The sequence below is a fragment of the Panicum virgatum genome, chromosome 7N (assembly GCF_016808335.1).
Source record: "Panicum virgatum strain AP13 chromosome 7N, P.virgatum_v5, whole genome shotgun sequence".
Taxonomy (NCBI): Eukaryota; Viridiplantae; Streptophyta; class Magnoliopsida; order Poales; family Poaceae; genus Panicum; species Panicum virgatum.
Window position 1 is genome coordinate 25,708,730 of NC_053151.1, and position 22,374 is coordinate 25,731,103.

At 45.5% G+C, this 22,374-nt stretch overlaps 3 protein-coding genes across 3 annotated transcripts; 2 read left to right on the forward strand and 1 right to left on the reverse strand.

Moving 5' to 3' along the window:
- Positions 1 to 5,786: 5,786 nt before the first annotated feature.
- On the forward strand, positions 5,787 to 9,708 carry LOC120682621. Its single transcript, XM_039964593.1, has 10 exons — positions 5,787 to 6,086; positions 6,192 to 6,263; positions 6,800 to 6,879; positions 6,979 to 7,078; positions 8,049 to 8,102; positions 8,200 to 8,277; positions 8,515 to 8,612; positions 8,704 to 8,761; positions 9,052 to 9,173; positions 9,383 to 9,708. Exons 1-10 carry the CDS (start codon positions 5,859 to 5,861, stop codon positions 9,537 to 9,539), a joined length of 1,047 nt encoding a protein of 348 aa, XP_039820527.1. The 5' UTR covers positions 5,787 to 5,858; the 3' UTR covers positions 9,540 to 9,708.
- Positions 9,709 to 14,419: 4,711 nt separating this feature from the next.
- On the forward strand, positions 14,420 to 17,040 carry LOC120681075 (chromatin modification-related protein eaf-1-like). The gene is made up of 4 exons (XM_039962619.1): positions 14,420 to 14,479; positions 14,561 to 14,673; positions 15,846 to 16,572; positions 16,678 to 17,040. Exons 1-4 carry the CDS (start codon positions 14,420 to 14,422, stop codon positions 17,038 to 17,040), a joined length of 1,263 nt encoding a protein of 420 aa, XP_039818553.1.
- A 603-nt stretch (positions 17,041 to 17,643) lies between these two features.
- Positions 17,644 to 22,095, reverse strand: LOC120682293 (membrane-anchored ubiquitin-fold protein 4-like). The gene is made up of 3 exons (XM_039964119.1): positions 21,639 to 22,095; positions 20,214 to 20,384; positions 17,644 to 18,077 (listed from the first exon to the last, which is right to left on the reverse strand). The coding sequence occupies exons 1-3, from the start codon at positions 21,826 to 21,828 to the stop codon at positions 18,022 to 18,024; spliced, it is 417 nt and encodes a 138-aa protein (XP_039820053.1). The 5' UTR covers positions 21,829 to 22,095; the 3' UTR covers positions 17,644 to 18,021.
- Between the last annotated feature and the right edge of the window lie 279 nt (positions 22,096 to 22,374).

A 22,374-nucleotide genomic window follows, 5' to 3' on the forward strand; every position in this document is an offset into this window, starting at 1 on the left:
CTTGTAGCCTTATGGGCCTTTTACAGGCTCATTAGCTCATAGGCCGAAACAGCTCGAACTGCGAGTTTTTCAATTTGGAACTTTTTTCTTTTTTATATTTAAAAAAAATTAAAATTTCAAAAATATATGTCCGTTTTCAAAAATTTCAAAAATATACCCCGGTCGCCCTCCCATAGGGCGACAGGCCCAATGTGTAATTTTTTTTTTCCAAATTTGCAACGAAGTCCCTGGAGAAAAAAAAAAACAAGCCCTGTCGCCCGTTGGGGGGGGCGACAGGGGCCTGTCGCCCGGCCCACGGGCGACCGCCGCTGGGCCCGGCCCACGGTCGCGGCAGGGGGCCTGTCTCCCCCTTATAAAAGCCACAGCCCTCCCCTTCCCTCCTCATTTGAGCCCGAAAATTCCACCAAAAATCCAGAAAAAAAGAGAGGAGTGAGGAGAAGGAAAGCGGCGAAGCCCTGCCGGATTCAGCACTTGTGATCTGCAGGTTAGTACATTAAGTTTAAATATTGTTATATTTAAGTACTACGTATTTAAATATGAGTAATTTAATTTAATTAGTGCTATAGTAGATCCATTTAAGTAGGAGTTCAATGATACTTTAGTTTGTAGTTACGTAGTAGTAAATTAGTTTAGAAAATTAGTTCTACGCATTTATTATTACAATTGCAGTGCTATTAGAGACATGTTTATAAATTAATTATGATTTAGAATAGAATTTGGCATATGCAGTATAGAATTCGAGAGTCATCACGTAGTTATGAATACTTATATGTTACAGTTGAATTCCATACTTAGTTTTTACGGATTATTGAATAAGGTAGTGAAGTAAAGAGTATAACTCGATAAGTATTATGTGATATACAGATATGTCGAGCAAAATGCAGTTTCAAGTATTTTATGGTGAATACAATGTTATGTATGGGCCAAATGGAGTAGATCTTTCTGCCTTTAAGCGCACATCTAGCGGCATAGATAAACCTCTGGAAATGAGTTTTGGTTCCATATGTAAGTGGCTGCAGCGTGGGTTCCATGTTGATCCGTTGACACATGTGATCACTGTCCAGTCTCTTGTTAATTGGGAGGTAGAAAGTGAATTATGAGAATTAATGATGATACACAGCACTGATGACTGGCAGAAGTACATGCAAGCAGCTCTAGAGCGTGGGTGGCCTCTGGCCATTCTTGTTCAAATCCGGGATAAGACACAAAATGAAATCCAACATTGCGCAGATCAAGGAACTCCGAGTATTCGAAGAGAGACCAATTATGTTGAGCAAGATGAGTCAGAAGAGACAGAGAACCAAAACATGGGACCACAGGGCCTTGCTGATGAGGGAGAGAGGATACATAGCATTGTGGACGAGATGGAGGCAGAAGACCAAACCGCAATAGAGATGGAAGAATATGAGGACTCATCTGATGACGAGCAGTACTCATTGCCAAAAGAGTGGAAAGAGCATGGTTTTGGCAGTCATATCGCAGAAGATGTACGAAATCAGGAGTGGGAGTACAGAGGCAATGAGGTAGTGCAATGTGCAACATATCCAAACATTGAAGCCGTAAAAGATGCTGTGAGACTATGGGCAATCTCATTGAAACGAGAATTCAGAGTCGTGAAGTCTGGCAGTAAAGAATATGAGGTGAAGTGTGTGAATGCTGGATGTCCATGGCGAGTACATGCATTCAAGGGAAAATGGAAGTCAAACTGGAAATGTTCCATTGTCACAGAGCACACTTGTTTGCTGTCAGAAGTTATTCCCTCGCATCGCAATATATCATGCGACTTTGTTGCAAAGCAAATGTATGGGTTTATTATGGACAACCTAAATTATGAGCCAAAAATGATTATTCGACACATTGAGCAGACTTACCAGCACACCATCAGTTATTTGAAGGCATGGCGGGCTAAACAAAGGGTGTTCGAGATGCGGTTCGGCACATACGAGGTATCATATGATAACCTACCTCGTATGTTATCCCAGGTTGCTGCTAGAAATCCTGGAAGCTTTTATGACACATACCTTTTACCAGCCGTGACTAGGGGACAAAAAATTATGCAACGAGCCTTCTTTTGCATAGGTGCTTCTGTTAGAGCATTTCAGTTTTGTCTTCCGGTGATCTGCATTGATGGCACATTTTTTACTGGAAGGTATAAAGGTCAGATACTCACCGCAATCGGTGTAGATTGTAACAACCAAATTGTTCCGCTCGCATTTGCATTTGTTGAGAATGAGAACATAGACAGTTGGTATTGGTTCCTTGAACGAGTGAAGAATCATGTTGTTGCTGCACGTCCAGATGTGTGCCTTATTAGTGATAGGCATGCAGGTATCCTGCAATCAATACTGAAATTGCAATGTGGAACTGCGACAACGCCTCCATTATGGCCTGATGTCCAAAACAGGTGGTGCATTAGGCATATGGGTGCAAACTTTTATGAACACTTCAAGAACAAGAATCTTAAGAACCTGTTTAAGAGGTTGTGCACCCAAAATCAACAGAGAAAATTCAATGCATTATGGCAGATGCTTGATCAGTTGACTGCAGAGCTAGTGAAGGTAAGGGCATCAGGAGCAGGCACGAGTCAGGCTGCAGAGGCTAGGGATTCAATTGAGAAACCATTTTCACACTGGATTCGAGGTGCACCTAAGGAGAAATGGTCATTCCTTTATGATACCAACGGAATACGGTATGGTATTCAGACAACGAACCATGCATAGTGTTTCAATATGGTTATGCGTTCTTGTCGTGCCTTTCCACTTGTGGGAATTGTTAAGTTCATCATGTATGGGTGCATGAAGTATTTCAGAGAGCGTTACACGGCTGCAAGCATAAACATCAGCAACCCCCAAATTCAGTTTTGCAAAAGAGTGACACAATATATGCAAGAGAAGATTGAAAAGGCAAAACTGCACCGCGTCATATCCACAGGTACAATGGAGCATAGATTTGAGGTTCTATGTAAGGATAGAAGTGGTCGTGGTATCCGTAGAGATAGAGTGGTACAGGAGAGTTTGATTACAATTGATGGCAAAGCATTCTGCTCCTGCATGAAGCCTAAGTTAATGCATATGCCATGCTCCCATCTCATTGCAGCATGTGCAGAGTCTGCGTTACAGCCAGGACTATTTGTTTCACCGTACTTCAGCAAGGAAGCAGCTGTATCCACATGGGGACATGAGGTATACGGGATTGGAATTGTGGGGCCTTTCACTCAGGATAATGAGAATAAGATGTTTATTCCTGATCCAGCCACTAAGAAAGGCAAAGGCCGCCGTCAGACACGTCGTATTCGGAATGGTATGGACGAGTCGGAAGCAAGCAAGGCACAAAAACGTTACAGCCAATGTGGATCATTGAGTCACAACTACAAGAAGTGTCCTCAGAATGCACTTCACGATGCTGCTGACGTCGGTCCTTCCGGAAATCCCAGAGATGGAGCACCTCCTACGTTCAGACGAGCATCGGCGAGAATTGCTCGTGGAAGGCATTCGGTGTCATGATCCACAATTGTATTTCATTATTTGTAATATGTAGTAATGAAATATGGCAGGTATGTAATGAAGTATTATTGTATTTATGTGTCTAGTTTGTATGAAATATATATTTAGCTATGTGTTCTCATATATTTTTGAATGCAGGTATGGAGATGAACTCCTTGCTAGACCCAGTGATCGACTCGAACCACAGGTCTTACTTTGCAGCTGTTGAGCACCGAGCCCTAGAGGTGCTACGTCCTCGTCCACCCGGCGAGGCGATCTCTATACACAACGATTAGTGTGACCGGTATGTAATGAAATATTATTGTTTATGACTTATGTATTCGCCGGTATTCCTTTGTTTCGACATTTTTTGTTTTTTTGCAGGTTACGTGAGGCCGGCCTACTGACTCTGAGCCGTCTTGTCGAGGTTGGGCCTATTCAGCTCGACCGATCCCTCCTGACGGCGCTCGTTGACAGATGGAGGCCGGAGACACACACGTTCCACCTCCCGTGTGGGGAGATGACTCCTACGCTGCAGGACGTGGCCTACCTCCTCGGCCTCCCTATCGTCGGGGAGGCTGTAGGTCCGCGTGTGGTGGCGGCCTCATGGAAGGATGAGCTGGAGGCCCGTTTTGCCCTGGTTGACCGCGTGGATGAAGCAGGTCCGATCAACCCGCACCCGCGAGCAACAGGTCCTTCGAAGACCTGGTTTCTACAGTTTACAGTACGTATTCATTCCAAATATAAATTTAATTGTTACAATTCACATGTTCCATTGATAGTTGAAACTATTTATCTTAATTGTTTATGCAGCCTGCCCTTTTGGCTGCGGATGCCGACGAGTACAGTGTGACCAGATCGCTGGAGGCGTACCTACTTTGGTTGTTTGGTTACATCATGTTCAACAACACTCATGGCAACTCGGTCGATAGGATTCTCCTTCCGTATGCACGGGAGATTGCGGATGGGGACGAGGACGTACCGCCCTACAGCTGGGGTCGTACGAGAGGCTAGCCGTTGGTCGTACGAGAGGCTAGCCGTTGGTCGCCCCTTAGTCAGCCACGAGCCTTACCACGGGGGCATGTACGGCGACGAGGAGGACGAGAGGCCCACTATGGGAACTATCTGGATCTGGCGTCAGGTATGTTTGCAACAAACCTAATTTTGTTATTCATTGTTACATGATGTATTAGCGCACTTTTAATTTTATTTATTCGGAATGCAGAGGTCCTGGGCACATGCGCGGGTTAATTTATGTTTCGTATTTCGGTTTCTACATGTCATTACGAAATATACGAGCGTACGCTAACATCCATATTTTTTGCGTAGGATTCTACCCCGATGCGGGCGCCGGACCTTCTTCTTCCTCCTTTCGACCAGATAACGAGACATTCACCTTAGACGACTTCGACAGCTTGAGTCCAGAAGAGCCTGCCGCGCAAGGTGACCCCGATGTCTTGGGGTATTCATAGCTAGGAGGAGCACCACTTGGGATCTCTCAGCAGCAGACACCGCAGCCCCTTGCGCGTCCTGAGCGACAGGTGAGGTCTCCGGATGTTCTCACCTACTCCGAGGGACATGTCCGTGCCCAGCAGAGGGCTAAGAGGGTCCGACGCCCTAGGGGTGGTTAGATGTATATGATGTTTATTTGTAATGAGATAGCTGTGGACCGCTTATTTGTATCCGATGTTTATGATTGTGGTAGGTTACTTGTCATTTGTTTTTATAGATATTATTTATGTGAACTTATTATGTTTGTGGGTTCCATAATGCTCGTGAAATAAGGGAAGTTCTTGCGATTTTTTTCCGTGATTTAATGAAGGACAAGTAACGTGCGGTAGGAGTTAGCGGCCGAGATCTTGCCGATGATGATGACGAATACACGCTCGAATAGCTCAAAATAGGTCCCTGCAAAAATAAAAGTTCGAGAAAAAAAGGGGGGGCCTGTCGCCCCCCAATGGGCGACAGGGACCTGTCGCCCGAGGGGAGGGCGACAGGCCCCTGTCGCCCGTTGGGGGGGCGACAGGTCCCCCGTCTTTTTTTTCTCTCCAGGGACTTCGTTGCAAATTTGAAAAAAAAATTACACATTGGGCCTGTCGCCCTATGGGAGGGCGACCGGGGTATATTTTTGAAATATTTGAAAACGGACATATATTTTTGAAATTTTAATTTTTAAAAAATATAAAAAAGAAAAAACTTCTTCAATTTGCTGCACCCCTAACTGGCCCATTTCTGAACAGGCCTTCTCGGCCCGTGAACTCCGGTGTGCTCCACTGTGTTGTCACTTGTCAGCTCTCACGTGCCGCCGCGAGGTGCGGTGGCAGCGGCAGCAGCCACCCGTTCCGTTCGTCGTCTGACCTGACGAGTGGAGTGACGATGGCTTCCTGGTCATCACCAGCGGCTGCCCCGTGCCGGTTCCTGTCCCCCCTCGCCACCGCCGCCTCCTCCCGCGCCCTCCTCTCCTTCCCGACCCCAACAACAAGGAGGCGGCTGCTCCTCTCCAGCACCGCCACCACCATTGCCGCCGCCATGGCCGCTTCTTCGCCGAGCCCCCCCTGCAAGGTCCTCGACTCCCACCTCCACGTCTGGGCCTCGCCGCAGCAGGTGAGCGAGGAGGCGACGCGCGCCAAGTTTCGGCTTCCTGACGGGGGGTGTTGGTGGGTTAATCCTTCTGCGGTGGTTGTGACCTGGGTGACTCTGTCCCCGCAGGCCAAGGAGGGGTACCCGTACTTCCCCGGCCAGGAGGCCACGCTCCGGGGCGACGCCGACTTCTTGCTCGAGGTGAGTCTGAGAATTTCAGAAATGGCGCATCTCATCTGCCCTTGCGGTAGCCAGCTTGATCCTTGTAGCCTATTTCTTTCAGAGTCTCTGACGGTTGGGGGATGAATTCTGATTTGCGCCCGTGCTAGTGATAGATTGATGGGTAAACACCTGTTGCGGATTGTGTCCATGTGAAATCCTAAAGAATTGGCACAGGAATCTTGTCGAAATTGAAGGAAACAGCTTGGGCAATTTTTTAGCATATATGGAAAATAAATTATCAGCTAGTGGATTCTTTGTTTAGTCTTTGCTTCTGAACACGTGGTGGACCTACCGACCTAATTGCAGTCCTAACAGTGCTTCCTACTCTATCCCGTTGTTATATGAGTTGGATCAAAATCAAATGATCCAAACTTGCTATTGAAAATTGAAGTTTTGAGTCTGCATTTTATATTATTTGTTTGGTCCCACTAACCCACTATTACTAGTCCTTACAACTTTTGATGCGTATGAAGGTCCTGATTAATGAACTGTTTTGAAAATGTCCCTCTATCTAGTGTATGGATGAAGCTGGAGTGGATGGGGCTCTCATTGTTCAACCTATTAATCATATGTTTGATCATTCCTTGGTAACTAGGTAAGCATTTTCTTGCATGCATCCATTCCAACTGGAAACCACCTGAATTATTAGTTAACAGTAAGACCATGGTTTATTTCATTTTCATTTTTCCTGTAGTGTGTTGAAGAAATACCCATCTAAATTCATCGGTTGCTGCCTCGCGAATCCTGCAGATGATGGAAGTGGGATTAAACAGCTCGAACATCTGATTGTACAAGTACACCTCTTGGAGCTTTTTTGAGGAAAAATTGGTTTCATAGCATCGAAAGATCATCGTTTCTGAAAAATACCATCAAAAGATCTCTGTTACGTAAAATACCATTGAAAGAATCATTCCGTTTCGAAAAATACCATTCCGTTAACTTTTGCAATGAACCGATCACCATTCTTTTTATTGGACAAACTAAAATATCTGTTTTACCCTCATCTTCTTCCCTTACTCTTCCTTCTTCCTTCCACGAGCACGTATCCGCCCGCTCCTGCTAACCTGCCCGGCTCCGCTTGCCGCTCCGCCCACCCCTGCCCACGCCACGCACCGTTGGCCTGTGCTCGTCACAGCTAGCTATAGCAGCAACAATAGCGGCTAAGCGGCATTGCCAGCGGCACTGGTGGTAGTGGCCGCTGTGTTCGTGCTCGTGCTGGTGGTGCAGGTGTGCAGCGGCTGCCAGCGGACGCGCTGCCAGCCTGCTACTGCTGCTGCTTGTGCTTGTCTCCGCAGAAGTATCGGAGGATGCAAGGCCCAGGAGCAGGTCCACAAAGCCATCCACGATAGGTGCTGCTGCTTGCCATTGCCGTTGATCTTGAGGTACCACGCCGGGCGCCGCCCAGTTGTGGAGCCCGTGCGCGGACACCATCTCCTCCATGGACGGGCGAAGTCCCTGTGCGGGCGGATGTGTGCTCGCGGGAGGACGAAGGAAGAGCAGAGGAAGAAGATGAGGGTAAAAGAGACATTTCACTTAGTCCTATGGACAGCAAAATGACTGGTTCATTACAAAAGTTAACGGAATGGTATTTTTCGGAACGGAATGATTCTTTCAGTGGTATTTTACGTAACGGCGATCTTTCAGTGGTATTTTTCGAAAACGGTGATCTTTTGATGCTATGAAACCAATTTTCCCTTTTCTTGAACACAAAAGGAATGATCCAATCTAGTATTTTCTAATATACAATTCCTTCGTTCTCATCAGGAAAAATACCGTGCTGTCCGCTTCAACCCAAACTTATGGCCACCAGGTCAAAAGGTTTGCAAATGGCAAACTGAACATCACTTTCCTCTACTTATTAATTCTGATTTGTGATCAAAGTGGCCTGAAAACACTAAATGTCTCAAATAAACAGATGACTAATGAGGTTGGAAGGTCATTGTTTGCTAAGGCTGGAGAACTCGGAGCACCAGTTGGAATAATGACGATGAAGGTAAAAGATGCATTCCTCTACTAGATTTATGCGCAGTTACTATTGGACTATGGGATTCTGACAGCAAGAATAATATAGCAATATGTTCACAGGAGTTTTTGAAAACCCAGTCTGCATCTGTTTTGCAAAATAAAATTGCATGAGGCTTCTTGAATGTAAAGTAACATGGACTTAATTATGCTATTTGTTACAAATTCAAAATCATATACTTTTTCTTTGATGTTCTTGTGTATGCAGGGAATTGGTTTATATATTCAGGAAATAGAGGAGCTTTGTAGGGATTATCCCGAAACTACTGTTATCCTTGATCATATGGCTTTCTGCAAGCCACCAACGTAAACTTGTGGTTTTGCTTGTTCCTAGTTTGTATGAATGTAGTCATATGAAGCTGTAGCCTATAGTAGTTTATGTTGTATTTTAATGCAGGAACAATGAAGAAGAGAAGGCATTCTCTTCATTTCTAAACTTATCCAGATTCCCAAAGGTAATTTTCAAAATCTGTTTATTTGTCCATTGCAGATCAATATGGTCATGAAAAAATAGTTTTTATGGTGCAAACGAGCCATTTTCAGTACCAGCTGACATTAGCACCCTCAGATTTTTGTTATCAGAGATCAGGGGGCAGTAACACTATTTCAGTACCTGAGCTGATTTTATTGTCAAATAATGACATCATGAATAAAGTGCCAGATTGTCGTAGAAGTTGTGCGGTTAATTCCTTCTGTTTCGGTATCACTATACTTACTCTAATGCCATGATGCATTACTTCAACAGGTTTATGTCAAATACAGTGCTCTTTTCCGCATCTCAAGAGAAGCGTATCCATATGAGGACACTGCTCAGCTTCTTTTCCGTGTGATATCTAACTATGGAGCCAATCTAATAATGTGGGGAAGGTGAATTCACATATCCACTGATAGTTTTAATTGAATATACACTAACGGTGACTATGAGAGACCACTCTCAGTTAACTGATAGCAGCAGCAATTACAAACTCTTAACTAAAGAGGGGGGTTTGCTGTAGAATACAGAAATCATATAATCACTTCATCCTTTGGCGATACACTATTACCATTGATTAATTATGCTCTGAACCTGTCTGCAGTGACTTTCCCTTTGTTGTTCCTGAATGTGGCTACAAAGGAGCAAAGGAGGCAGTCTCTCATGCCGCGAGCAAGATATCTGTTTCACCATCAGATTTGGAATGGATCCTAGGTAGAACAGTGAGCCAACTATTCCAAGGTGCATGGGTTGCTCCTTGAGGGAGCTGTCATGATCAGTGTAGTGTAGCTGGTAGGATAATGTATTCCGGGACAGCTAACTCTTCACACGAGGGTAGTCTTTGTCCTATTTTCCAATGTTCAAATGTATACAATGTTTTGGTTTGACATGAATACAGGAGATAAAGCATTTCTAAAGTTCTGATTTCTATCGCCAAAATAACCTAATTTATTCTCTTCTCATTATGACTCCTGTTTTCTCGGCAAGAAAAAATTCTTCATTAGACTTGATCGTGCAACTTAAACATGTGAAGATGAACTAGAGGTGCATAGGCCAAAATGTGGTCAGTATAGGATAACCCGAATGCATGTTTGCTTCTGGAATAATCGGAATTCAGATTCAGTTAGAAATGTCGAGGATGGCGTTATAACCAGCTCATCGACTTCTTGGGAGAATTAAGTCTCGAGCAAATTACCACTAATATATCATTTTAATTTATTTAAGCTGTAACAATTATAAAGATATCGTTAGAATCATTTCTGATGCTCCTAAAACACACAAAATGGAATAGCCAAAAAATACAAGGAATAAAATCAGAGTTGAGTTGTAGCCATAGAACGTAACGCAGCTCAATGATGCGAAGCATATGTAGAATCACACATTCAATATTTGTGATTGCGCAAGGTTTAGACGCTCAATAATACTACGCATCAAGAGACCCAACCAGTGCAAGGTATATAATTGATTTCCGTGCACGTAGCATTACCAAAGAAAACAATCCTCCTATGATAAACATCCAGTTTTGTGATCTACATCAACCATGATAAGAACTCACATTCACGCCAACCTAATGCCTCCTTTGAAATGCGTTAATCTCAAAACATAGGAATAAAAAATGACACTTCTAGCATCCGGATGTCCGATCAGAATTTTTCCATCGCACAGTCTATCATAATATTAAAAAATACCAGCCAGAACAGTAAGCAGAATTGTTCCGGGCAGATGATTAACAAGGACAAGACGGCCGTTATGTTTAGTGGGAATACCAGCCAGAATAGTAAGCAGGAGGTAATGCAAGCTCGGGACATTCTGGACATTCCTAGAGAGACAGCGAATGAGAGGTACCTGGGGTTACCTGTGTATATTGGTAAATCAAAAAAGAAGGCGTTTGAACATCTGAAAGACAGGATTTGGAAGAGAATTCAGGGGTGGAAGGAAAAGATGCTGTCGAATGCTGGGAAGGAAGTGCTAATTAAAGCTGTGGCTCAGGCCATTCCAACCTATACTATGGGTTGCTTTGAAATAACAAAAGAATTATGTGATGACATAAGTGCCATGATCTGCAGATATTGGTGGAGCAGCCAGGAAAAAGATAAGAATATACACTGGATTAGTTGGGAGAAATTGATGAAGCCGAAGAGTGAGGGAGGTTTGGGGTTTAAAAATATCCACTATTTTAATTTGGCCATGCTTGCAAAGCAGGGGTGGCGTCTTGTCCAAAACAAAGAATCACTGTGTGCACAAGTGTTAAGAGCAAAATACTTTCTGGGGGGTGATGTGCTACAGGCAGTGCCAAGGCCTGGGATGTCATATTCTTGGAGAAGTATTCTAAAGGGAGTAGAAGTTCTGAAAAAGGGGATAATCTGGAGGGTGGGCAATGGCGAGGCTATCAGAATTTGGCAAGATCCATGGCTCCCAAGGCAGTGGACGAGATTACCATCGTCGCCAAGGGGGACAAGCCTGGTCCAGAGGGTGGAGGAACTGATCAGCCCGGTAACTGGAGGGTGGGATGTTCAGCTAGTGGAGCAAACATTCAGGCCAGAAAATGCAGAACTGATCCTGTCATTACCAGTGCACGCAGAGTTGGAAGACTGTGTGGCTTGGCATTTTGATCCGAAGGGAATTTTCTCAGTGAGATCAGCATATAAAGTGTTGGTGGAGGAGCAGAAGAGAAGCTCGGTCAGAAGTGTTCAAGGAAGTTCATTGGGGTGTAACCAGCAGACTGAGCATTGGAGAGGTATCTGGCGCCTGAATTGCCCAGGGAAAATAAAACACTTCCTATGGCGGTTAGGCCACAATAGCTTGGCTGTGCGCATGAACCTGAGGAGGAGGGGTATGGAGCTAGATACGAGATGCGTGATGTGTCACAGAATGGACGAGGATGGGGCTCATCTATTCTTGAAGTGTAAGAATGTAAAGAAGTTGTGGAGGGAGGTCGGTCTGGAGGAGACCCGCATGAGGCTGGCACAAACTGAATCAGCGGAAGAATTCATTCGTAAAGTGCTCGAGCTAGACAAGAAACAACGGATGCGAGTGTGTATCCTGTTGTACCATTGGTGGAGGGAGAGGAATAATGTGAGGGAAGGGGAAAGAGAGAGGAACACGACCGATTTGGGCCTCATGATCCAAACCTACACTGAGGATCTTCTGAAGGAGCAACTGGAACAGTTGGGGTCGAGCCAGAGACAGGAGGAAGGGTGGAAACGACCAAGCGAGGGCGCTCTGAAGATAAACGTGGATGCAGCTTTTAAGCCCGACACGGGTCAGGGAGGCTGGGGTGCTGTTATCAGGAATGCTGAAGGAGTGGTGGTAAGAGCTGGCGCAGGAAATCTGAACCGCGTGATGGATGCTTTTCATGCGGAGATGATGGCGGCCAGGGAGGGAGTTCGATTGGCGGCAGAAGCAGGCATGGGGCGAGTGATCCTGGAGACGGATGCCATGCTAGTAAAATTTTCTTTGCAGAATAACAGTTTCAGGTTATCGACCCTGGGAGGCATCATCTGGGAGATCAAGACGTTGGCTGCGTCTAGCTTTAGTTCCGTCTCTGTCATTCATTGTTATCAGTCATGTAATCGTGTTGCACATGAGCCTGCTGCGCTTGGTTGTAATAGCCATGCTGGTACCTCCCTCTATTGGGACTCTGTACCGCCTGAGGTTGTGGAACTGGTGGCCGGCGATCTAGCTGGGCCGATGGTTTAATGGAATGAGTTTTATTCCGCTCAAAAAAATAATATTAAAAAATAACAGATACAACATTAGAAATCAATGCTTGCAATGTCAAAAAGAATATGTACACAAATGACTCTGACATCCCATTTGAGGATGGAAAATTCCCACCCTAATATTAACACCCTATTTCATGCAACATCTACTATGGAACATAAAGAAATAATTATTGCAACATCGGTGCTTGTCTCTTACAACATCTGTCTAGCGTCCGACGATCAATAAAAATCGGACGTCTAAGTCGTAGCATTACCAATAAAAAAAATACATGATCCGAGTTGGTCCTCCATTGCAACTCTATAGGAATCAGTCTTGACAGGAATGGAGACTTTCCAGTGGAGTCAAATGAAGGGATAGGCACAAAGAAAAGCTTTCAAGAGGTTAGACCACATTAATTTTTTTCTTAGGATGGAGCTTTTCTTAGGAAGTTTATATGACTTGAGGATGAATGGTCCTATGTTCTGAAGGGACACGTATGAGTTGATGCAATGATTCTTCTCTCGAGAGAGTCATTGCATATATATCTCTCTCCTCAAACTAGTTTTTTATTAGCCATGAACCCATGCAAAGATATGAGTTAAATCTTCTCTGTCCTTATGGATTGGCATGCTACGGTGGGAAAAATCGGTTCATCAACTGCCAACTCACTTTGAGTTCACTTTTTCCCTCGCTCTCACGGGAGAAGTCCTTATAAACGACATGTATTGTTGCAATGTAAAAATATCCTAAAACCTATAACACTGCTTAAATTAGCCATAGTTTTTTATATTGTCTCCGTTTTTTCTCAAGGATGGTGGTTTACTTACTTGTTGACACACTACAAACATAAACTATAAGAGCTCTATTACAATAATTGTAAAGTACCAGAGAGTATTTTCAGATACTTTTTCCTTGCAATTTTCTTGACCATTGATGTATGGAAAATTAAATTAAATTAGTATTCAGTCCCACTCTTTTTGGTACTTGACCCCATATTTTTGTACCACCAGATACTTTAGTCTAGGCACTTTCAGGTACTTCCTACCTTGACCACCGTACCATTCTGTCAGATGGACGGCTCTCATTTTTTTCAATCATTATAAAAATTCTCATACTATAAACCAATATTAGTACACATGTTTTATTAGGTTTATTCTTTGACCAATTGGGTTCTTCACGTGCCTAGAAAAATAGTACTATACTCCCTCCATCGTTTTGGCTTTTTAAATGCATACTACTCACCCCGTTCCAAATTATAGTTTTCATTTGATTTTTTTTACCTCAAGTTTGACCACTCGTCTTATTCAAAAATTTATGCAAAATTTCACTTCTTTTATTGCGGCTTGCTTTATTAATAGAAGTTCTTCAAGAATAACTTAAATTTGATGATGTTTGTGCAAATTTTTTGAATAACACGAGTGGTCAAATTTGAGGTCAAAAAGTCAAACAAACTATTATAGATGGAGAATGTATCTAGACATAATATATATAGAGAGAGAGACTAAAACCACCTATAATTTAGAAGGAATGGAGTACAATACTAGCAATAGTAGTCCATAGTTTTCTGGGGCAGTTTCTTCAAGGAATCAATGATTACTTAGATTTGCAAGGCAGCTAGCAGTAGCAGTCCATAAGATCCGTTACCACATCTTTTGTATTACAATTGCTATAAAATAGAGCTGCATGCGTATTTGTATCGTGACATCGATGGCCGGAGGATTTTTTTTTTGACATAATTCACACCTAAGCAAAGAAGCATCTCAAATTCGCAATTCTCAAAGGCTGGAAAAGAAAACGGAGAGAACGGGAGGAGACCCAGGAGGGACGACCCCCTGACCCCACCGACCAGCGTCACGGACTCTTCTTCGGAGACCACCAAGCCCTACTACAGCAGCCGCGACAGCAGCAACCGCCGCAACCGCGGCGCCGACCCGCCATGCACCACCACCACCACCAGCAGCCGCAGCGGGGGCCGCTCCCGCCGACGCAGGCCTTAGTCGGCGCCGGAATGCCGCCGCCGCCGGCGGCGCAGGGAGCCGGGGGTCTCGCCTCGATGGCGGCGGCGCAGGCCACGGCGGAGGCGGCGGCACGGGCGCGCGCGGCGGAGCAGATGGCGCTCGAGGACGCGTGGAAGGCCCTCAACCCGGACTTCAGGACGCCCTTCGCCTCCGTCGAGGACGCCGTCAGCAGGTGCGTGCGCCCCGCGCGCGTCCGATCTTCCTCGCCGCCGCCGATCGGCCTGCTTCGTCGTGGCGCCGTTACCACGCGCGTTTAGCGCGTCGTGCTGGCTCGCTCTCGTGTTCTACTAGGGATCTAGTTTTCCACTTTCGTTTGCTGCGCGGTTCTTCCTGCTTGCATCTTCCGTGGGATATGTTTGTTAAGGGTTTTGGGGATTAGTTCATCGTGTTGGTGAACCCGCAGTTGATTGGGTTGCACTTTGTTCTCTAGAATTTGGTGCGGCGAGTTTGATTTCCACGTGGTACGGCTTGATTCGGGGGAAAGTTATATGCATAGACATAAGACATATAACAACCTCCCAAGAAATCTGTCAAGGATCGGAACATAACGAAACTCTGAAATGCATGGTAGGAGATCATCAAAGTGAGGATTTTTTTTCTGGATCTCTGTGGGAACAATCTCCCAATGATACATAAGGAACTAATCCGACCAATAATTGTGACTTTCACTTTCATTATTTCTGACATGGTATCTGAAATACGGTTCTTAACTGACAGTTTTTAGTGAGATCATTAGATTAAAACCTGCATCTGTAACTGAATAATATGGTTACCTATCAGAATATAAGCTAGCTCTTGACGATTGAATTATTTTGACCAGGCATGCAATTTCTGAATCCAACATTTGGTTGAGTAAAATTACTGTTGTCAAGTTGTTCTAATTAATCTGACAAAATAGCTCATCCCTTTGATTTTTTTTTAAAATCACTTTATACATCATTGCAAATGCATGTCACCCCTGATAAATGCACTGTATACTGATCTATCTCTTGAATAGAGACTCTCTGCTTGTTCTTAGAGGGATCACATTTTTGCCCACCGGCCACCGCTCTTCTTGGAAACTCAGACTATCTTGCATGAAAGTTAGTTGTGATTTGTTGGAGATTAGGATTAACATATACATGTGCTTACTAGATGCAACCTGAAAAGGTCTAGTTGTTGCAATCTGCTGAAAGAAAACAGTTGAAATCAGAGGATGTCACATGCCTATTTTGCCATTTATTAATTAAAAGAATTCGAGACTATGAAGAATAAGAATTGTTCATACCCATATTGGTGCTGTCACTAGTTAGCAATTGTTTGCATGACTAACAATCTTCTTCATCCCCATCCCATGCCCATCAGGTTGCTGCCATACCATGTCTTCGCGGACTACGAAGAGGATGACGATGTCGTTGATGCCACCGGCGGCGGCAGCAGCAGCAGCAGCGTCGCCACCGCGACGGAGAATTCAAGCTCGCAGAAATGGGAGGACCACATGGCCGTCACAGTGGAAGGTTTTCTCGAGGTCTTCGAGAAGCAAGTGCTGACCTTCAACGTCATGAACCAGCAGCGCGCGGCGGGCCTCAACCGCGCCGAGGAGCAGCTCATTCTGGAGAGGGCGCTGTACGAAGACGAGCGCTCGCAGGTGGAGCGCTTGCGCGCGGCCCTCGTGCAGCACCAGCAGCGGGAGCATCAACGGGAGCAGCAGGAAGCCGCGCGCGCGCGAATGGCGCTCGCGCAGGCGCAGGCGCAGGCGGCCGCGGGGGCGTGGCCGGCGGCGCAACCCGCCGCCTCGTGGCATGCGCTCGCGGCTGCGGCTCATGGCGAAGGGGGCTCCCGCGGGCAGGCGCAGGCACCAGGAGCCATGATGATGCAGCAGCAGCAGCAGCAGCAGCAGCCGCCGGAGACGATGATGACTTCCGGTTCCGGGGCCTGGCAGGCGCTCGCAGCGGCGGCACGCGGCGAGGGAGGCTCCAGCGGGCAGGCGCTGATACAGGCCGTCATGATGCAGCACGTGCAGCGGCAGCGGCAGCAGGAGGAGATGATGGCTGCGGCGGCGTTGCGCGGCGACGGCGTTCCCGGCGGGCAGGCGCTGATGCAGCTGATGATGATGCAGCAACAGCAACGGCAGCGGCAGCAGGAGGAGATGATGGCAGCGGCGTCGCGCGGCGAAGGCGTTCCCGGCGGCTGGCAGGCGCTTCCGCCGAACCCGGTGATGCAGCAACAGCAGCGACAGCAGGAGGAGATGATGGCAGCGGCATCGCGCGGCGAGGCGAGCCCCGGCGAGCAGGCGCTGGCGTCGGCCGCGTTGATACGTCAGCTACAGCTGCTGCAGCAACAGCAGCAGCAGCAGGAAATGATGGCGGCGGCCGATGGATGGCAGCAGCTGGGCGGGCGGCAGTTGTATGCGCCGCCGCGCGGCGACGGAAGCTCGAGCTCGCAGGCGGCGCTGCCTCCTGCGGTGCTTCAGCAGACAGGGCAGGGGCAGACCAGCAGCGCGGCCGCTGGGATGGCGCTGCCGTGGCGTGGGGGCGCCGCCGAGGGAAGGGAGCAGTAGCGTTGCTTAGGCTTTGCGATTGCTGCGAGAAAACCAATCGTGAATCTCTGTTGGATGAGTATGTCACTGTTGTAGTGTTCATGTGAATTAAGCTCGTTTGCAAAAAGCGGCCGAATTTGTCCGTTTAACCTTCAACTGTCATTGTTAATGTGTCATTATAGAAGCTTATTATAGTAATTAGTGAGTTTGTTAAGTGGTGCATGGAGCATTTCAATAACGAAGTGCTAGAAGACTATGAGAGATGACAAGGTTAAATCCAGTTCTATGAAGACGAACGGAAGGATGACATGGGCCCTCGATCTTTAGCCCTTTGAGGACTAAAGTTTAGTCTTTGCATTAGCCTTCTAAAATTTCATCTCTGAAGTTGTTTGAGTCCGTTGGCTAATTTGAAAACTAAAACATATATCCCCAATCATTAGCTCTACCTTTCATGCAAGAAAAATAACTTTTTGGTAGAATCTATACATAAATAGTCCCAATAAGCACCTCTTGGAAAGACTAATTTTTTGAGGAAGCTAATTCACTTTAACGTCAAATAGCCACCCATTTGGATCGTTTGGGCTAAAAGAAGGGATGCTAATTTTTAGCCCCTAAATACAAACAGGCACAAAATGTTTCGGGTATCAATTGATCAGATTCATGTGGACTCGTTTCCCAACAGGATACCTCAACTCTGAAACAAACTTGACAAGGTGGCGCAGCATGTGTTTGTATCTTGTACATCATATAGAGCATCTTGTAGCGTAAAACACGACAACCACGGCAAACTATTTCCCTATCCGCATGGCAGAGGGACCGACTCTTTGTACCTAGGTTACAATTACAATAGTAGCTTACAACATATGGACGTCGTCTTCCGCCGTCGCCACCCGTTAACGGAGAATGACACCAGACTTCATCGACCTTTGGGCTCCAAGTCGCTGCAGGACTTTTGGTGGGCATACAAATTATTGTTGGTCTCGTAGACTTGACCTTCGTAATTCATAGTATGGTACAAGAGCAGCGAGTAGTTTTGGGCAACTTGTTGGCCTTCTTATCTGTCAGAAAAGAGTAACAGAGGTAGCTACATTCAGGACATGAGATTAACATGAACTCCCAACTTACAAAGTCCTAACAATTCGGCTTAATCCAAAATTTCAACTGCTAAGACAGAAGTAATGAAGAGCATCCAAATTTCTAGAAATAGTGCTGCAATTAATTCCATCACTGCGAGAGTTAATTTGAGTAATGGATTTGTCCCAGCACCAACTCATTGGTCATATTTTGTTCTCTTTTTATTTCATTTCAAAAATGGAATCAGCTGGTTGCTCACCCTATTCCTCATAAGAATATGGCTAGTGAAAAAATGACAAACTCAAACTGGGTCATCCCACAAAAATCATGGGATGATGAGGTCCCAAAAATCATGGGATGATGTACAAAAATCATTTTCTTTAAAGGCATAAGTGTATTTTACACATCTGAACTTTGCAAAACGTCCATGACATCGAGTACTTTCAAACACGCAGCAGGTCAAGTTACACCCTAAGGTGGTTTTGGGAGGCAGTATAGCTAAACCGGGATCCAGATCATAGTAGTTTTTGCCATGTTTGCAGCCATGACTCCGAATTTTGCTGACTAGTATCAGTTGAAGTGGGAAAGAGAAGACAGAAAAATAGAAGAGAAAGAGATCAACCATATGGATGTAAAAAACTCTGAGTTGGATCTCCATCTTAGAAGTACAAGGTACAAAGCATTAAAAAAGTTACTCCAACTGAGAGCCAACTAAAGGAGATTGATTTAGACCACATGATGGACCTGTGGAAATAGACTAGTTATTTTGGGTAGCCTACATGCATACTTTTGAACCCCAGTTTCAAAAGAGTCAATGGAATGAAGAAGTCAGTAGTTAATACCTGGTAACTACACGGATACCGGTACGGGTATCGGATACGATACGTACCGGATACGCGGATACGCACTTTCCCAAAAAACACTGATACGGGGATACGGCTAGGATAATTAATAATAAATATCACATAGATATGCAGCAAGTGAGATTTTACTCTTGAGTAACTTCCCCTATACTCAGACATGCAATACTTGCATGTCCATACAACATTACCTCTAGAACTAGCCTTCTCTAAAAGCACAACTGATTCCACAAGGGGTTCTTCAGTTGCTGCTCATCTAGTTCGATTGCAGCAAGTTCATCATTCTGTACCATCTCTTACTACCAAAACAGCACTTGGGTGGGCTGATTGGGCTGATTACTGCTTTGGGCTGTATCCCCATCTAGCCCAAAAGTATCGGATATGCGTATCCAAGCAAATACGTATCCATTTTTTCAGGATACGGCTCGAAACATATCCGAGGCGTATCCGGGGCGTATCCGTATCCGATACGTATCGGATATGGATACGCCACCCCCTAGGAGTATCCGTGTAACAGAGATGTAGTTACTAATTCAGGCTATCTGTGAACCATAATCAGCTCATTATTTTCTGAATAAAAGGGGTGTGAACAGTCAGTTTGCACAGGATTTGTAGCTGATTCCTGGCGTCCTTTTGGTTCATGCCTAACTTTGCACAACTTAAGGGAAAGTGGGCTGCCAGAAAAGTTGTGGCGAACAAAATGGTAGCCACACTTGTGGCAAAGTTTGGCACGAAAATGAATCTGACATGTGGGGCAAAGGGCTAAGAATGTTTGGGGAAACCACAGTTTGTGGCGCGAACCAACACATGCCTATGAATCTGTGTGAGCTACTGTATGGCGTGGCAAGATGTGACAAGAACCAAACAGGCCTGATCGAGAATTTAACAGGAAGAACTGGGGGAACAACTTCTTGACCATTGGCAAATTTGTATAATTCTCAGGTCAGCACTTTCTACATTTCTGAAACAGTGTACTCTTAGTGAAACATAAAGAACACACTTCTGCAAGTATAGATCCAATCAAAGTCCAACAGAAATGATGGCAGCATGATAAAGCATGCAGCTTAGAAAGGGAAAGTAATCAAACCCCAAGTAGTAAGTAAACTAAAGCAATAGTGGCAACAAAAAAGTACTGAAACTCTGATTAGCAGCACTGGAATTTAAGCAATTTGATAGTTACAACAAAGCTACCAGTCTACAGAATTGGATGAGATATCCATATGCAATAATTTGCTTGACATGTGAAAACTTGCAACTCACCTGGTTTTGATTTGGCTGATGATGGTTGAACAACAACGTGCATTGTGATAGCATTACTGGGAAGATCACCAAAAGGTGCTCTGCATTGAGCAACACTCTTATCATTTTCTAGAATTTTGCCTCCGCTTATCAGTTTCACATCATTAGCAGTCTTTGGGCTAATTGATTTATCTGCAACCAAAAAATGCATTAGAAATATTATCTGGGCATGGGCAAACGTATGCTGTAACTGAACTGGTAACCGGTATAAATTGCGGCATACATAAATGTAAGCCAATTTACTGCATCAAAACAAACTCCACAAATTAACAGTGGAACAGAACAGCCAAAACTGTTCATGCAACAACTCTCTGCAGCAATACTAAACACCAGCAAAAAAGAATATCCTAGCCCACAACAAAGTTGCCTAGTTCAATCAGTGAAGAAGTGTCATACAAGCCTGCAGGATAAGCAAACGAGAAAGACTAGCAAAAATATGGCACCAGCAAAGCGAATGGTATATAATTTGAAGTGTAAACATTGGTACTCATTTTCAGTTTTTCACACCCTCGGGAAAACAAAGCAAAGAATACATTGCCCTTCCTCCCTCTTTCTCAAAAACTATCCACAAGGAAGCTGTTGTAAATGGAAGCTAAACGTTCTCAGCTAGAATCCCATGAGCTTCACTATATGCTTCTTCTACTGGGTTCATGGTTCCCCATTGAAATTCCATCAGTTCCTTAAAAAACAATCCTGGCCACCTTCCAAATACTCTACTGTTCGAACCAATCATAGACCTTTCAACAAGAGATGTAATAACATTTCAGTTTGTAAAAAAAAAACTCTATTATTACTGTTTGAACCAAGCCAATATATGGGGTTGACATTTCTTCAAATATGTTCTGGCACGACCATAATAAAGAATAGGTACCGTTGTAGTTAATGCTGAGATTTACAGGCCACGAAGCAACTAATTCAAGCCCAAGATTTACAGGCCACGAAGCAACTAATTCAAGCCCAAATCTTCTACTTATCGGCAAAGCTTAGATCCAGAGAACTTTTTGTAAGGGAAAGAAGGGATTCATAGTTATCTTATTGCTGTGACATATTCCATCTTTTATTACAGTGCCGGTTTCTGCTACGTGTTCAATCTTCCAATTCACCCACCCACAGTAGAACCTTAACAAAAGAAGCACTTGCTAATAATGGAGGCAACCCTTCCTTTTCCCCAAATCGGATACCGAACCATAAGGCACCGAGCAAGCAAATCTGAAGCTCGTCCCCCTTAAAGCCCTCTGTTCCTATCTCCTCGCGACAAGCACGGACTAAAAATAGCAAGAAAAGCTACACAAACTTAGCAGTACGGATCACAGGACTTCCGAAGCCGGCACATCACGGCCTCATAAGAGTTACATAGCTCAGGGAGGCGGCGGAATCTATAAGGACCTTTGGGCCAGTCGGCGACGACGCGGTCCTTGAGCGCGGCGACGGTGGTGGCGGCGGCGTTGCAGCGGACGGGGCCGATGTCGGAGCCGTCGAAGAGCCGGAACTTGACCTCCACCTCCTCCGCCTCCCCTTCCCGCTCCCGCTCCTCCATCTCTTCGGCCCCCACCTTGGCCCCCTCCTTCTCCGCCATTTCCCGGCCTCCCGCCAAGAACCAGGGCGCTTCCGGGACCCAACCGGAGCCCTAAGGATCCCGTCCGTCAGAGCGAGAACCCCTAAGGCCGGCGCGAGCGGAGGCGGAGTGGGGCCCGGTGCTGGGGCTAGGGTTTGGTGTAGGAACGCGAGGGGGAGGGCAGGAGAGGAAGAGGAGCAGGAGCAGGAGAAGCAAGAAGCGCGAGCTAGGCAGGTTAGGAGGATAAATTCTTTTCCCTCCGTCGCTGCAAATGCGTGAGCTCGCTGCAGTCGTCGTATTCTAAATCCATTCTTTAAAACATATATTTTATTTTAATCATTAATATTCTCTCCTCTCCATTCAATTTCTCCACAGTCGTTTGTACTCTATAGACATCCTCTATACTAACTACCAAGACTTCCCACCCGTCAGTCTCCTTTTTATTTTTTCACCACCCCGCCGTCCTCTCTATCCCTCCCTTCCTACCTCTCTCTCCCTCGGCCTCGCCGGCGTCGCCACCCGCGCGACCTCCTCCCTCCGGCCTCCACGATCGGCCAAGGAAGAGCT

Excerpts from the sequence above, each read along its gene's own strand:
- LOC120682621 (XM_039964593.1), top strand. The coding sequence starts at position 5,859 with ATGGCTTCCTGGTCATCACCAGCGGCTGCCCCGTGCCGGTTCCTGTCC. Across the intron at positions 8,278-8,514 it reads TTGGAATAATGACGATGAAG|GGAATTGGTTTATATATTCA; the intron begins GTAAAAGATGCA and ends TTGTGTATGCAG. Across the intron at positions 9,174-9,382 it reads AATCTAATAATGTGGGGAAG|TGACTTTCCCTTTGTTGTTC; the intron begins GTGAATTCACAT and ends ACCTGTCTGCAG.
- LOC120681075 (XM_039962619.1), top strand. The coding sequence starts at position 14,420 with ATGCACCACCACCACCACCAGCAGCCGCAGCGGGGGCCGCTCCCGCCG. Across the intron at positions 14,674-15,845 it reads GTCGAGGACGCCGTCAGCAG|GTTGCTGCCATACCATGTCT; the intron begins GTGCGTGCGCCC and ends CATGCCCATCAG. Across the intron at positions 16,573-16,677 it reads ACGGCGTTCCCGGCGGGCAG|GCGCTTCCGCCGAACCCGGT; the intron begins GCGCTGATGCAG and ends GGCGGCTGGCAG.
- LOC120682293 (XM_039964119.1), bottom strand. The coding sequence starts at position 21,828 with ATGGCGGAGAAGGAGGGGGCCAAGGTGGGGGCCGAAGAGATGGAGGAG. Across the intron at positions 20,385-21,638 it reads CGTCGCCGACTGGCCCAAAG|ATAAATCAATTAGCCCAAAG; the intron begins GTCCTTATAGAT and ends TTTTGGTTGCAG. Across the intron at positions 18,078-20,213 it reads ATCAGCCAAATCAAAACCAG|ATAAGAAGGCCAACAAGTTG; the intron begins GTGAGTTGCAAG and ends CTTTTCTGACAG.